The following is a 16,400-nucleotide window of genomic DNA, read 5'->3' on the forward strand; positions in this document are numbered from 1 at the left end:
TAGTCAAATATTTTGCCGTCTCCAGGTTTTCTTCCACACAATGAATGGGCTGTAGCTATATTATATGCTTTGCTTCAGGCGCACTTGAACCCACGATCCTCCTAGGAGTGCATGATGGTTGGCGTGCTTTATCACAGAACAAGGATGAGAGTCAGAAAGGGGAATGATTTGCATCTCTATAAGGGTACTCATCATCTACAGCAGTTCTGTCCTATTATTTTTCTGCTGTTTTTTTTCTGCAATTAACCTTTATTAGGAAAATTTGGCAAACATTGTAAGGAAAGACTTCCTGTTTACAGTTTGGGCAGATCAGCACTAGAACAGGCTTCACTTTCTAGGGTTGTGCGACAGCGAAACAAAATAATGTTTCTGCCAGACCTTAGGCTCTGGAATAGCCTTGTTTGGGTGGTTAGATGTCAACACAGAAGGCTGGGTGTAAGATCATTTTTGTTTGCTAAGCTTACCAATACAAATGTACTGTCTCTGTCCAGAGTTAAGCAATTATTTCAGTAAAGATTGTATTCATTCTGAATACAATTGGAGATCATTTAATTTGTTGTTTGCACAGTATTAGACAATTAAGAGTTTGGATCGGGTTTTATTGGCCCAGTGCCCGAGTTAAAGGCCTGAGTGAAGCAAGGGTGTTTAGCGAGGGTCCACAGGCTGATAACACGCAATCTGGCATGCCAGAGAGCGTCTATTTGTCCCCTGGGTTGACAATATGGTAACCTGTGGTGTTGAGAGCATTGTATTTTCATTCAAAGAACGGGACGTCTTATGGCGTCCCGTACATTGATTGAAAATACTTCAGTAAAATGGCCGCCAAGGATCTGGAAGGCAAGGCTCAATACAAAACTGGCACACATATGTAAGTGTGGGAGGGTCGGTGGGGGGAAGATGGTATGCGGGGGAAGCAGCCAGCCGTCAACTTGGAACGTTGGCTTACATCAGGAAATTCAGCCTGTGTTCCTTGCCTTGCAATTGGGTGCCTCCCACACGCTGGTTGCTAAATATAAATATATGGTCTATACACATACATGTGCATGCAAACACACAGTCTCGCACACACATACACATGCGTATATGTAGACTGCAGTGCCATGTTCGGAATGGCAACGCTCCAGGGCATTGAGCAGTTAAGAACCTCAAACCATTAGCCCCTCAGCATGCACGCAAACACACCATGCATAAATTACTTTGTGCAAAGGAGTGCCCAGCTAGCTGTTTGTTTGCCTGTATTTGTGGATCAATGTAGGGAGGTATAGGCGATAGCCTTCTCAGTAAGCTAACCCCATATCATAGCAATGATAGAGACCTTGATCTGACAGGGAACAGTCCTGTAGGCTTTGGTAGAAATGGCTAGCTGACCATTGGCCAGATAAGGATAATGATTGCCCAGCTGTAAAAATATGTCCTGTGTGATCCTGTATATTGTGATCAGTTTGCTGAAGAGTGTCCTGTAACTTGGGTTCTCTCCCCTCCCCAAGGCTGCCATTGTGCCATCTGCGCAGTCGTTGAAACTGACCGACTTCTACTTCAGTGACTTTGAGCTCTCTGACATGGAAACAACACTGGCCACCAGTCGGATGTTCACAGACCTCAACCTGGTGCAGAACTTTCAAATGAAATATGAGGTAGGCATCACAAGTCATGATGTTGTGTGGGGGGGGGGGGCATATCTGGTGGGTGTCATTTACAAATCACCAGTGCTGAAAATGGGTCGGAGCGGCTCAGAACAGACACCTGAGAATAATTGTTCACCTGGAACGCCATTCTGTTTTATATTATTGCATATATTCTAGTCAGATTTGCCAGCTCATTTATCTGTAAAAATCGCTTGATGTGGAAAGGAGCAGCATAAGTCTGATAGCTGCACGATAACGGGGAGTTGTGAAGGCACTGGTTGCTGGTTCTCTTCTTTTTGCCAGCTTTCAACTACTTCAATATAAGTTCACTATTAAGCCTATTCTAGCCAATGGTTGGCCCTTACTGTCCAATATACTCTACTCACTGCTTACACTTAAGCTCTTGTTGACAGGGTGTGGATTACACTCTTGGGATGCCTCAGTGTCACTGTCGTCTTCATGCGAATGAACGCTGTGTGAGATGCTGGGCTAAACAGTTTGCAAAGCAAATAATTAAGCAGATGCATTGTATAATGGGTTATTTATAATGTGCTTCATACCAAAGAGGTTTCTAAGCGCATACCTGGGATTTCAACCTTTTGTTGCTCTGCGTCGTCTTGCTTCCAAGTCGAGCGCATTGCCACTGAGCGATACTACCTGTGTCATTCACTTCTCTATATTAATGTACACAAGAAATATTTCTATAGTGCAAACCTAGCTGGGTAGCGACCGAGTGCTGGTCAATATCAGTGAAAAAACCTTAGTTAAGAGAGAGTTAAGGTGATCAGATTTAACGCAAATAAACCTTTGAAATTCAGCAGATGTGGGAAGTGATGACCATTGATGACCAAATGCGACGGTTTTCCCGAAACACCCGTCATCTTGGATTCGCAGACTGTTTTGGAGTCCGCGGACAGCGCAGCGAAAATATTTTTAAAAAAAGCAGCATTGCACCTGTCAACTCAACAAACAATCTCTGGGGATGTGGGGGGGGATTAGGATTGGATTGGATTGGCCATAAGAAGCCACAAAATGGGTTGTTTCACCCCACAAAATTCTGCGAACACTCTGGATATCCTGGGGCAGTCCTGTGGTGTTTGCGGACACTTCAGATGTCCTAGGACATCTCTATCTATTTCTGCATTACAGGTTTGGGGAAAAGCAGTTTTTGGGTGGCTTATAACTTTTGCACCACTCAATGAAACTGGATGTAATTTTGCAATTTTATTCTATAACTAATCCTGAATGGTTTTCCAAAATTGTCTGGGATTCTGTCAAGAGGGGGCAAAATTAGAGGGGGGGTCCCAAAATATTGTAAAGGCATATAAATGTGGTGTCATTTGACTAATCTGCATAACATTTGGATATAGATATAAATGGTTTTCTAAAGTTTGGTGGGATTTTCTCAAGAGGGGGCAAAATTAGAGGGGGGTCTCAACATTTTTAGATGGCTGATAACTTTGTTGCTATTTGACGAATGTGGACAAAAGATTTGAGAGAAATTATAGACCCAACCTTCAATGTTTGTGTAAAGACTGAATGGATTTTGTCAAGTGGGGGCTAAGTTATGACTATTGTATGTACATACAGTTTACACTTTAAAAAAAATAAAACATGGGCAGATTTCGAGCAAACTCGTGAGGAGCATTGACAAGGACAGTAAAGCATGGTTTTGCAAATGTGCCCATGTTTTATTTTTTGACAAGTGTAATAATGTAGGTACAAAAAATAGTCATATACCTTTGGTGACTGAGGAATAGCCTGTGGCCGTGGGCAGTAGCCAGATTGTCTGGGTCATGGCATAAGGTTATGACACAGACAATCTGGCTACTGGCCATGACCACTAGGGACGAAAGTAGGATAGGTTTGAAAGGGAAAAAAGTGTTTGTGGTAATATGTTCATGGGGTTTTGCAGGCTGCCATGGCAAGGGAAGAGGGGCTGTGTACGGAGCCCCGCCTTCTCTTTCCATGTTGGCTGTCTTGGAAAAGGATTTTACTTCCTTCTTACGCTGTGGCGGCCCGCTATAGGAAGTAAAATCTTTGTTTTAACACCTTGGGTTCCCGCTTTGGGAACCAGGGTGCTAATGGCCTTTATCATCCATTTCAGGGGCTGCAATGGACAATAAAGCTGTCAGTGTCCTGGACTGATTCTGGGATTATTGTGGGGCCACACTCCAAGATTCCCGCTTCCTCACTCAAGACACCACTCTCCTCCTCCGACTTCTCAATCCCTTGTCGATGGGCCAGATAATCCTTCTTGGGTTTTGAAGTTGATGCTCTGCCACGGAGGGAAGCCGTGGTGGATCCCAGACTGGACCACACCTCGGCTCCAGCCCCGGGTGCAGGCGGTGCTAGGGGAAAAAACCTGGAGGCAGAAAAAACCCCTGCAGTAGTCCTGAGGCTGCTGGCCGGTAGTAGAAGCAGTAGTATTTGTAGTGAACAGACTGAGTACTCTTGCCAATGTAAACGTAAAGTAAGCGAAGGAGGAAAACACAACTGAAAAGACCAGGAACAAAGGGAAAAGCCGAAAAAAAAGAGGAGGGACGAAAACTCTAAGCTCCGTCAGGGAGAGAGAGGGAAGCCGGCTGGAAGGGCAAAAACTCCGGAAGGAAGAAAAGAGTAGAGAGCGCAGCAGTGAGAAGGAGCAAGCGGTCTCGGAAAACTTCTGAAAAAAGGAAGCGGAGAACAAGCAAAACAGAGCGAGAAAAACACAGGCTTCAGAAGTGAAGCGGAAAGGGAAAACTGTAAGCGTTTCACCATGTAAAGCCGAGCTGGACGGTTGCAACGCTCGGAACGCTGGGTGGACTGAGAGGAAGTACACCTGCCAGCAGTGAAAGGGAAAAAACACTAGACCGCTAGCTCAGGAAGTAGGAAATGTGGTGGAACCGTCTAATGGTGGCGAAGCCGTATCCGCGGCAACCACTGCCACCCTAAAGGGTTTGTGGCAAAAGCCCTCCTTATTTATTTATTTATGACGCAACAATGCCCGCAAACATCAGGCTGTGGGGTTACAGTGTTTTTTGAGGAAGATGATGTGGAGGAAGACAGCTTACTACTTGCTGAGAAAGGAACAACCTTTCTGAGAGCATTGCAGTCATTGGATTTGGGGTGGTGGCGCATGGTGGTGGTCCCTTAGGAGTACTGTCCAGGTAGTCTGCGACTGAGTACAAAATTGCACTCAGTGCATTTCACCTTGGTAGCTTTAGCTTTAGCCTTTGGTACACTCCCAATAGCAGCAAAGAACTGGCACACCCATGATTTCGATCTTGGTGCTTGAAGTAGGCACTTCCTCTACCTCATTGTCTTCATTGTCTTCGAAAGTACTGTGTTTTTTTTTTGTTGTGAAGGTCCTCCAGCTGGTGGTTATAGTGGCTCTTGGGGAGGATAAATGGCGATAACTGATGCCATTTTTAAGATAAATAACAGTTTTGATAAAATGATTCCAAGTATGTACTGTGTACTATATTGGTAATGGATAATGAGTATGAAAAGGTGGAGGGGTGTGCAAGGGAAATTTTGAAGTTGAAAGTCCCTAGATCAGTAGAAAATGCAGTTCCAAACTGTATACGAAGCACGGATATGATCATGAAGTGCAGATGCCTTTGCGAACACGTCACCATGCCGCGCGCAAGCGTATGGTCACGTGGCACTGTCCAGAAGGTCTGCGATGCAGTCAGATTTTCCCGGACATTTACGGATGCAAAATGATTTCAAAATTTGCAAAAAGTGTATATATGCATATTAAAAATGATGCTACAATGTGGGAAATGGCAGAGTTTTAAGGTGAAACTTTGTAAATTGGACAAAAATAATGCTTATTGGCTAAGTATGATATTAGTAAATTGTAGGAAAATAGCATGCACTGGTAAAAAACCCATGAAATTCACTGAAAAAACTTGTTTAAACGGACGGTATGATTATGTTGCACTACTAAAAACCTATGAAATTCAATGAAAAAACTTTGTTAAAGGGACGTTATGGTTAAGTGGCACTAATGAAAACCTATGAAATTCAATGAAAAAAACATAGTTAAGGGGACGTTATGGTTAAGTTGCACTAATAAAAACCTGTGAAATTCAGTGAAAAATCTTTGTTAAAGGGACATTATGGTTTCAAGTAAAACTGAAAAACCCCTGAAATTCACCATGCAACCATAACTCGCGCCATCACCGTGTATTGCTAAGACTAACACCCAGGACATCAAAGATGACATCACAAATGTCACTGATGACATCACATGTCTAACTCACTGTTTTTTCTTTTAGTGATATATGTTAGACAGACAGTAATAGTTAGGAACAAATAAATCAAAAGTAGTATATTTGTAGACTTATATTTCAAATGTGTCCTTATAATAATTCACATAGGGTCCACTCAGAACATATGAAATATATACATAAGAAAAATACACACTTAATCTGTTTATGAAGAGAATTGGTATGGTTATCAACACTTTCTGATTGTTCTGTTGTTTTTTTTATTACTGTACTTTCTCTGGATGTGTTCATATTTGTATTTGTACAACTTTTTTAGGGTGCAGTCACATCATGTGATATTTGTACACAGGGGAGTACTAGGTTTGAAGCAGAGCAATCTTTTCTGTGGATAAAGATAATCAGTTAGATTGTAAACTATTTCTGCTTCTAGTGCTGCTTTTTTGCATACTTTACTTTCTCTATATATATTTATATTTGTATGTGTTGTTGTATCATTCTGTTTTGGATGTAGTAATGAAATTATGTAGTCAGGGGTTTTATTAGCTACTTATTACATGTTGCACAGTACAGAAAACTTTAATAAGAAAGCATTTATTATTTCACTATTCAACACTGGAAAATTATGAATATTGCACTTCCAGCATGTATGCTGCCCACAATCCTTATATTTATACATGAATACCTTAGTATATTCTTAAGAACTTCATAATAGAATGCTATTTATATCAATACATTGTCTAATGCACTACATAGCTCAAGATATCTATTCCAATGATCGTTAACACTTTTTCTGTCAACATTATAATAAAAATCCCCTGTACAGGGTTTTTATAAAAAGTAAATACTCATGTGGTGTCATCAGTGATGTCATCAATGACATTTGTGATGTCATCTTTGATGTCCTGGGTGTTAGTCTTAGCAATTGACAGTGGTGGCGCGAGTTATGGTTGCATAGCTTACCATAACTGGCGAATTTCAGGGGTTTTTCAGTTTAACTTGGAACCATAACGTCCCTTTAACAAAGTTTTTTTTACTGAATTTCATAGGTTTTTAGAAACGCAACTTAACCATAACCTCCCTCTATCAAAGTTTTTTTTCCTAAATACACATATACATAGTGTGAATTTGATAGATGTTTACTAGGATTCCCTTACTTTATATACATGTAACACAGAACATGTCGAACCTCAGCTTATAATTTTGGTGTCCGCGGACTGTGCGCGGACAACATCAACTCTATCTTAGATTGTTCTATCATGCTATATAAACACTAAAAAAGTTCAAAAAGCAGCACATAAACACATTATATGTAATATTAAATAAAAAATGGAACCTATATATGTAACACATCAACCATACATTTAACTACCATATGTACTAAAATGGAATATACCAGAACAAAAAAGACATGCCTCCAACCTCACAGAAACTGCACAGCTAAGAGCAACAGCAGACCTAAACAACGTTTACACAGAAATGTGCAGTACTTTGGAATGGCATGAGGAAAAGGTCCCACGTGAGGAAATGTCTGAAGACAGTGTACTAATGGGAGACACTTCTCTATATAAGCAAATTAATAACCATTACATTATGTGTACTTAACATATAGATTTTTATTTAACAGACCATACAAACATTGAAAATAATACACCAAAAGCAACTTTAGAAAATTCTCTACAGTGAATGGAACAAAAAATGGACATGCTTATGGAAAATTTCAATGTTTTGAACATTTTGTGGAGGACCACATAAAAGAAAAAAATAAGTATCATTGTCCCACATGCACCTGTTCCTCCTTTCCATGTCCCAGTCAACTATACCCAAACCCTCAACACCAAGAAAAACATTTTGATGAAACATCCATCCCTTCATCCTCTCCCATCCATCCTCTCCAAACCCCAAATTCCCCTGTGTTTGTGTCAGTTTCTGCTTCCCCGTCTCTTTCATAAATGTTATATATGTATATAATAAAAAAAATAATATGTGTGTTTTTATTTAGTCCTTTGTGTCTTTTTTTTAAAAAAAAGGCAGTTGGGGTGTCCGTGGACAGCGCGGGTGTCCGGAATGTCCATAATTAACCAAAATGGGGGTGTCCTTAGAACACTATGCCTGTCCGTGCTGTCCGCAGGCAAGATGGAACTGTTCTTAGAACACGTGCAGTGTTCGGGATGTCCGAAATTAGCCAAAATGGAGGTGTCCTAAGAACACTATACCCGTCCGTACTGTCTGCAAGCAAGATGGAACTGTTCTTAGAACACGTGCGGTGTTCGTGATATCCGTAATTAACCAAAATGGAGGTGTCCTAAGAACACGATTCCCGTCCGTAGTGTTCGCAAGCAAGAATGAACTGTTCTTAGAGCACATGCGGTGTCCGGGATGTCCGTAATTAACCAAAATGGAGGTGTCCTAAGAACACTATACCCATCCGTACTGTTCGCAAGCAAGATGGAACTGTTCTTAGAACACACGCAGTGTTCGGGATATCTGTAATTATCCAAAATAGAGGTGTCCTAAGAACACTATACCTGTCTGTGCTGTTCGCAAGCAAGATGGAACTGTTCTTAGAACACGCGTGGTGTCCGGGATGTCCGTAATTAACTGAAATGGAGGTATTCTTAGGACAATATATCTTTTTGTACTGTCTTTAGAACATCTACGCACATGCGCACCACACCCATAAGTCCTACGAACATTGCGCCTGTCCGTAACTGTTCATATTACTTGTGTCGAACTTTTAATTAGTTTGAGGACCTGGACACTGTCCGTAGAACATTCGCACGCATGCGCACGACCGTTCATGCGCATTTGGTGTCCTGCAGAAACGGGTTTCCTTCGCGGACGTGTTCGCGACGTCATCATGTGACCGCACCCACGCTGACTGGGTGTCCTGAATTGTGGACACTGTTCTGAACTGCGAACATTTTAAAAGTACTTTTTTTGGGCAATCCAAAGTATTTTACAGTAATTATTCACCATTGCACATGTCCCAGACAATGACCCTAACTTTCTACATACCTTTTGGAACTTTTTAATCCTTTTTGGCGTGTTCGATCTGTCTGCGGGCAGCGCGGCTGTCCACAGAACACGCACCTGCACCCCTATAAAAGGCCACACCCCAGAGCTCATCCTCATTGTGCTTCTGGCTATCTGACTGAGCATTGTCTACTTTGGCTGGTAATCTTCCAGATTTTGCTGCTCTTGCTGCTTTCGATAAGACCTGATGGCATCTATGCTTGCTGCTCCAGCTGGTGCTACATCTGCCTCAGCACCATCCCCACCCCCTCCACCACCACCACCTCCCCAAGGGCCTGAAGAGGGGAACAAGCATGAGGATGTACAGGAGGATGAAGAGGATGAAGAGGATGAGGTCGTGGAAGTCCCTACTACCAGCACCCGCCGTGAGTCTTGTGTGTGGTGGTTGTTTACCATTCAGGGTGGAGTACAAAAAGCATGTGCGAACAAGGTCACCTGCAATCAGTGCCACATGGTGCTGAGTCGTGGGAGGCCTGGTTCGTACAGCTTTGGTACGACATCTATGAAGCAACACCTAAGGTCGTTCCACGGTGGGGCAGTTTGCAAGGTTGTACCTTGTGATCAACATAGTACGTTGAGTTCCTCTACCACATCCTCTGTTTCCGCTCCTGTCACCACAAGAGACACTCCTGTGGACAGCGGATCCCTCCAGCTGCCTCACAGGCCATTCACGATGCTGTTGACCCTTACCTTTCGAGGGTCACAATATTGTGTATGTATTGCGACGCAGTACTCTTCAGGGGGGAGAGTCTTCGGCGTGCTTTCGAGACTACGGTCATCTTCCTCTCTCCACCTGCCCTTTCTTATCCCCGTGGTTGGTGTCCCTTCCTTACCCTCCTTTCCCCTCCTCTCCTAGTGTGTTGTGTGTAAAAAACCCAAAAAATATAAAACAAAAATAAAAAAGGCTCTTTTACAGTCTAAAAATAGAAGTGACAAATAAATGGTGCAGGGCCCTGTGCATTTTTCAGAAGTCTGCGGACAGTTCGCAGATATCTATAATTTTGGGGTGCTCCCATATCATAACCATTGCACTTTTATCTGGGAGGAAGTGATAGATTTGAAAAGAGCCATTTGGTGGTGTTTATGTTTGAAAAACTTCAAATGGTCATCTACTGCAAAATGGATGGCTGTAATTCCAAAAAAGGTTGTAATGCATATGCACATTTCTCAGAAAAATCTGATTGCCAGCATAAGTAAGATGAACTCCATCTTTGTGGAAAATGTATGTGCTACGAAACATAACATTTTCATTGTGAAAAGAGGACATGCCAACATCTCTTAGAAAGGCACAAACAGCCTTATTTACATTGTGCCTCACTTTCTCCATTTGTGGACCAAATGAAGAAGAATGCAGCCACATTTGTCTCTGCGCAATACGAGAAAAAATTACTTGGGAATTTGGAAACATGTCCATGAATTTCCCAAGTCCTTCTTTCATTGCAAGTTGCAAAGAAATTCTAGACACATGTCCTAAACTGTTCCCTCCACAATGAATTATAATTATGTCTGGATGATGCTCTGTCTCCAAACTAACACAGAGAGGTACCAAGTCCAGCCACTTCATTCCACGCACTCCATGCCAGTGCACTTCCACATGAGGGAATCCAAGATCTGACGCTACTCCACAGTGTTCTGCATGCACATCCAACCAATGTATCCATGAGTCTCCCAAAATCCATATAATCTGTTTTCTGAAACACACAGCCATAGCTATCTGTTCTTCTCTCAGAAAAAAGACTTTCTGACAAACTCTCCTTACACAACACACCCAGTAAACTTTACTGACCAATCCCCTGCTTTTCTCATTCTCATTTGCATGCCTTTCCACCCTAAAATCTCTGTATGTAATATGCGATGTTCACGGAATACCACCATGTCCGCGGACATATCGAAAAATATGAGCGTGGTGCATTTAAATAGTGTGCCCCATTTCCCCTTTGAGGTTGGCTCTGAAAAGAGCCATATTTTGGGGGGGGTGGGTTTTTTATTGCAGATGCTTGACAGACACCTGTTATTTTGTATTTTTTTCTTTTATTTTCTTACTTTACTCCCAAAATCTTCACATTACCTTTTCCAAAGCAACCCTTACATTCCAGAACAGCATGGCATTTCCCATAAAAGATAAAGAAATACCATCTTCTTTAAATAAACAGCATTACTGGAATCAATATTATCATTATTACAGAAGGACATACCAGCTCTAAGCATGAAAGCACACATGCCTCGGTCGATTGCACACCTAGCAATGTTTTGCTGAGGACAAAAAACAGAACTATTGACCCATATTGCCCTAGGTACTAATCCAGAAAAAATTAGTTTGGCATTTGGAAGGATGTTCATTACTGCTTGAACCTAGTGTTCCAAATCTGCCAACAAAGTAGGGGCTCTGACATAGCCCAAATGGAAAGCACCATAGTGCAAAACTACCACATGGGGACTGTTCATCCTACCCGTATCTTCACAAACATGTACAATTACCTGTGCATTGCAATCAGGCACAGTGCTCCACAAGACCCCCACTCCATTAACATCAAAATTGTTTGCCACATGCCTAGATTGAGCATACTGCTGTAAACCATGCACAAACATATCCCCAAGCACCAACACCCTGACTTTCTCCACCTCTGCCATCTTCACTACACACAGTCTCTTTCAACCCAAATCCACAACCTCAACATCTGATTGGCTGATCCCTACAGTCTGCTTTCCATGCTGGATTTGCAGGAAAACTCTGGATGTGGCATGCCCTGTCCGCGAACAGCCACGGTGTCCGCAGACAGCGTAACTCTACACAGTCCTTCTACCTTTTCCACTTCACTCTCTGTGACATTCCCTCATTGGATACAGCTAAGCAGTCACACAACCATCCACCAATCACATTCAAAATCTCTACATCTAACCCCATCATCAGAGTTCCACACTTCAACTGTACTGTTGATCACTATGAGTACAAGTCTCATATCATTCAAAAGCACCTACTACAAAAACTACTGTACAAGTCTCCAAGATTTCTACTTACAGCTACAGGCCTATCCACCTGCAAGAATACAAACTACAGGTATGAATATTTTCTGCACAGTACATGAACAACTCTTATGAATGCATATAAACAGAGTAACTGCCACTTAACCTTTATATCCTATAAAAAAAACTTACTGTCATTTTTCCCATTTGCTATAATCAACTCTCACTTTCAAACCTGTCTGCCATCTATATTTTTTACACAAACAGCTATCTAAAAATTATAATATTTAAAGATGGGAGAAATAACAGTATAATTATAGAAAAACACTTAGTAGTGTATTATAAAATTACACACAGTCAGGATAAGATTATGCATCTTCATACACTCACACAGATAGACAGTATCATTGAAAAGCTCCCAGCTGAAATAACACCACTGCCTATAAATCACATTCTTCTGCTTTATTATCCATACCTTCACAAATGCATGCATTCCATGTGTTTCTATACAGTTTCTGCCATTTACCTTATACAAATTGCAAAATAAGTATATCATTATTTCTTCTATCTCCTAACATTCAATAACACAGCCTTAAAAAACCAAGTGAGTTTCATACACTTAGTATTCTACTCATTTGCAAAGGATATTGAACTAACATATTGTAAGTAAAATATAAAGCCTACACATAGTCAAAGGAAACTGCAGTCACACACTATGTTCACTTATCATACAAGAATACTACAAAAACATAAAAATAAACGTCTAAATTAACATCAGTGCTATACACATACAAAATTACTAACTTCTTTCTTTTACAATTGCAGTGAAGACCACTCTCCTGAAAAGCAGCAACATCTGAAGTACAAACAACAACTCAGAAGAAACCTGCTCATTCCAAACTAAAAAAGTAAGTACAATACTACCATAATATTCTTACTCACTGTGCAGTTGATTCATGGAATTCAAGTCAAGTCAAGTCAAGTCAAGTCAAACAACTTTATTCGGCCAAAGAAAAATGACCATCAAAGTACATCCTTCAAAAACATTACTAAAAAAATAAAAAATGCAGTTCTGATACAGCGTTGCATAGAATCAGCCACAGAGAAAAGAACAGGGCAGTACGAGCAATCCACCCCCTCCAATGGAAACCATAAGCAGATCTTTAGGGCCAAAATCAGGTCCCACCATCCCCATGCCTCCTCCAACACCCATAGCGCCTCGGGCCCAAGACAGTCAAATTAGCACCTGAAAGGAAGCTGTTACTAGGGAAGACCCCGGTCTTTACTATGGCAGATCTAACAGGGGTGACAGGGCTGAGGAAAGGGGGCATACTAATTGAAATCCCACTCTTCAATAACTTGCCAGCCCGACCACGACCTCCCCAAACCCTATATGCTATACGATGGTCCCAAAAAGTCAATTTAATGCTGTCCAGGGAGTTTTTGCCCATGCTGGTAATTCTGCTGCACCCTGCCAAAGCCTCTCTTCGTACAAACGGGCAGCCTCCAGTGGTATTTAGCCAGAACAGGCATTTGTTAAGTAAGGCGTCCCTTGGCTCTGGCTTGTCTGCTGCCAGTTTGGGCACCCCCTGAAGAAAGACTATTTTATGATTGGAACTTCCTAATTCCAGCAACTTTAATTGAGCCCCCGATTTCCTTGGACCCTGGACTTTGGGTTCGATACATTCGGAGACCATGGGGGCAGAGCCCTGTGCCTGTATTCGGTCAATGGCAGACCCGTTGGGGGTGGACAAAACCAAGGGGACCTCTACAGGAAGATAAACTGGGGGACATTCCAGGAGTGGGGGCGTGTGCCTTTCGTCAGCTGGAGTGTTGATCCTGGACTCCTCCACTTGAACAGTTCCATCTCCCTTCTTTTGAGCCTCTAGCAAAGTGTATAACAGATCCTTAATGATGGCCAATTCCACCAGTACTTGGGTACACCCACACCCCCTTTGCAAGGGCGCTTCCTCGGTAGGTTGGTCAGAGGTCAATTTGGGCTCATGGTTACTCTCAGCAAATGTATTGTTTTGGATGGGGACCTCAACCGACCGTGAAGGGGACACACCAAGGGCGGAGCTACCCCCTAGACTAGTAGATGAAAGTATATCGCTCCACGAACTATTGTGGGAGCTATTGTGGGAGCTTGAGGAGGAATTGCCCCTTTGGACAGTTTGGGCAGTTAATGTCAGTCTGTCCCCCGCAGCCAAAACAGATGAAATAGGAGAGTCCAGCCGGGGCCCAGAGGGTAAAACAACCCGATTCCGTACAGGTAAGAGGGAGGGCTCTACCCTTGGACTATCCAGAAGATGACGGATCTCATTGAGCAGGAAGTGGGTATCCCCAAGGATTGCGGGTGCTGTGGCCTCATGGGTGGTTCCTGGTGCGCAATGTGTCATCGAGGCAGCTAAGGGACCCGCTATCCGAGACCTCTTTAGCTGTCTGAATTTCCTCTTGGCTCCGGTAGGGGGGCCCGGGCCGAGCTCAGGTCCAAAAAACACAAGGGGTGCAAGGGTTGGGGTCCCCCCAGTGGGTTGGGCAAGGTGATCCGGCATAAGGGCCCAGACAATTGATTCAGAAATAGGGCAAAAAAGGCGCCAGTAAGGAATTGACACCTAGGTTACCTCCTTTACAAACAGCAGACGGCAACAGCTTCCATACGATGAGCGGCGGTGAGCAGCAGCTTCAAACTCCAACCTCCCTCTGTTCAGTATTGGAGTAATATCTCAACAAGCAAACATGGAATGCAACGCTCCCCCTCAGCGGTCCGCGAACACCCCTGCGGGACGCAAACACCCCGCGCCCTTTCCCCGCGGGCTTCACCCGGCGGGCTTGAGTGTCCGTGCCTTTAAGGTGGGGGGGGCGTGGCCAAAGAACGAAGGCCCTCCTGGGCTAGACAAAGTCCCCCTGTGGGACGCAAACACCCCGCGCCCTTTCCCCGCGGGCTTCATGGAATTTGTGCGCCAAAAAACAGAGATTTGTACACCATTCTGCCCACAAATCCCCATTTGTTAAACAGCGATTAACAGGCAGAAAAGCACACAAATCCCCAGTTTTCGATGCACAAATGACATAACTCAGCCCCTAGAATGTTAGTATTACAGATCAAAGAACTGTTTTAATTCTATACCGTTAGATTTAGTATTAGTACTTCTGCTCACCACTAGCTTACTTTGTACTGTCATGTGAACCCAAGTATAGTAACACACAAGTACAAGAATAGACTTCCAAACTAGTTATAGCTGCTCAATGCACACTCACACCCCACAACATACATCTTTACCATCATACCGACACACTCATGCCCACAGCACACATACATTGCACAACAGCCCAACTCATACCTCCTTTTTTTCAACAGACCACAAAGAATGCCTACCAAGAACCAAGTCCGTAGAAGGCAACGCAGAAGTAGAGCAAATGAAAATAAAAGTGTCCAAAATAAGCATCCATCTGTAGCAGAATGTGTACAAAAAGTTAAAACAAAAGATCTAATAAAGTCATTAAGCGAAACGAAACAAGCTTCCAGTACAAAAACGTTCCCTCCTCTTTCAAAACGTAAAACAAAACAAAAAGTGATTTACAACAATTCAGCTACCACTACTGGTAACACTGCTCCTATAAATCTTGATGTAGTGGCAAGTAACCATACCAAAAAAAGTATATTTGAGAAAATGTTCCGCCACAGAGTCCTTCAAAATCGTATAAAAACATGAGATACATCATGCACAACCCTCAAAACCTACCGGAGAAAATTAATTTTAGTAGCTTTGATAGACAGTGCAATCCTTCTTAAAAGGAAGTTATTTATTTTAGTGTTAAACAGAATGAAACCACTAACAAAACTAACTACTAAATTACAAAAAAGACTTCTAAATAAATGGAATGTCAACAAAAATTACTTCTTAAATATCTGTGGAGATGAATGGAGTCACACCACCAGCACAGAACCATATTACAATGAAGAAGCATACAAACAAAAGCAAACAAACATAATTGCTATAGATAGCAGTGGAAGAGGCTATGAAAAACTTAAGAATACCATTATGGAACAACAAATACTGCTTACAAGCATGTCCCCAGAAAATTCAGTATCACCTCTCCATTCAACTGAACCAGAACGTCCATATACAAATGGCCGTGCACGCCAATGTGTAACATTGCTAAAAAATCTTTCAAATGTTCATGCCAGTTCCTTAAACAGTATGTGAAAGGCAAAGACAAAATCAAAATGAAACTACTACAAAATATGGATACCTGTCCAGCGCGCAAACACACAGGACTACAAGGACATTCATTAGCCTGCATTTCCGGACCTATTTGCGAAAGCACATTCCATCATATCAAAATGATATCAACACGGGGGGGGCTCTGTTGCGCACGAGAGAAAATGGCCGCTCTCGTGTAGGCTCCGGCGAGGACAAGGGCGGTAATGCCAATATATTCGTAGCCAGATTCAGGTTCTGCTCAAAATCAACTGGAAACTTGCAGTGATACCCGTAGGACTGCCGGGCGGAGTTTGGGAGTGGAACCCCCGAGACACTGTTCCAGTGGCGAATAC

The 16,400-nt window shown here is 42.6% G+C and overlaps 1 protein-coding gene across 5 annotated transcripts in view; it reads left to right on the forward strand.

Annotated features, from left to right (window-relative positions):
- PDE5A (phosphodiesterase 5A) overlaps positions 1-16,400 on the forward strand; it is a 959,918-nt gene that overhangs the window by 754,127 nt on the left and 189,391 nt on the right. For all 5 annotated transcript variants that reach the window (XM_069630677.1, XM_069630678.1, XM_069630675.1 and 2 more), the window contains exon 12: positions 1,488-1,634. In XM_069630677.1, the coding sequence (XP_069486778.1) occupies positions 1,488-1,634 (147 nt within the window). The remainder of the gene's footprint in view (positions 1-1,487; positions 1,635-16,400) is intronic.

The sequence above is a fragment of the Ambystoma mexicanum genome, chromosome 6q, assembly GCF_040938575.1.
Source record: "Ambystoma mexicanum isolate Mex_15411 chromosome 6q, UKY_AmexF1_1, whole genome shotgun sequence".
In the NCBI taxonomy this organism is placed as follows: domain Eukaryota; kingdom Metazoa; phylum Chordata; class Amphibia; order Caudata; family Ambystomatidae; genus Ambystoma; species Ambystoma mexicanum.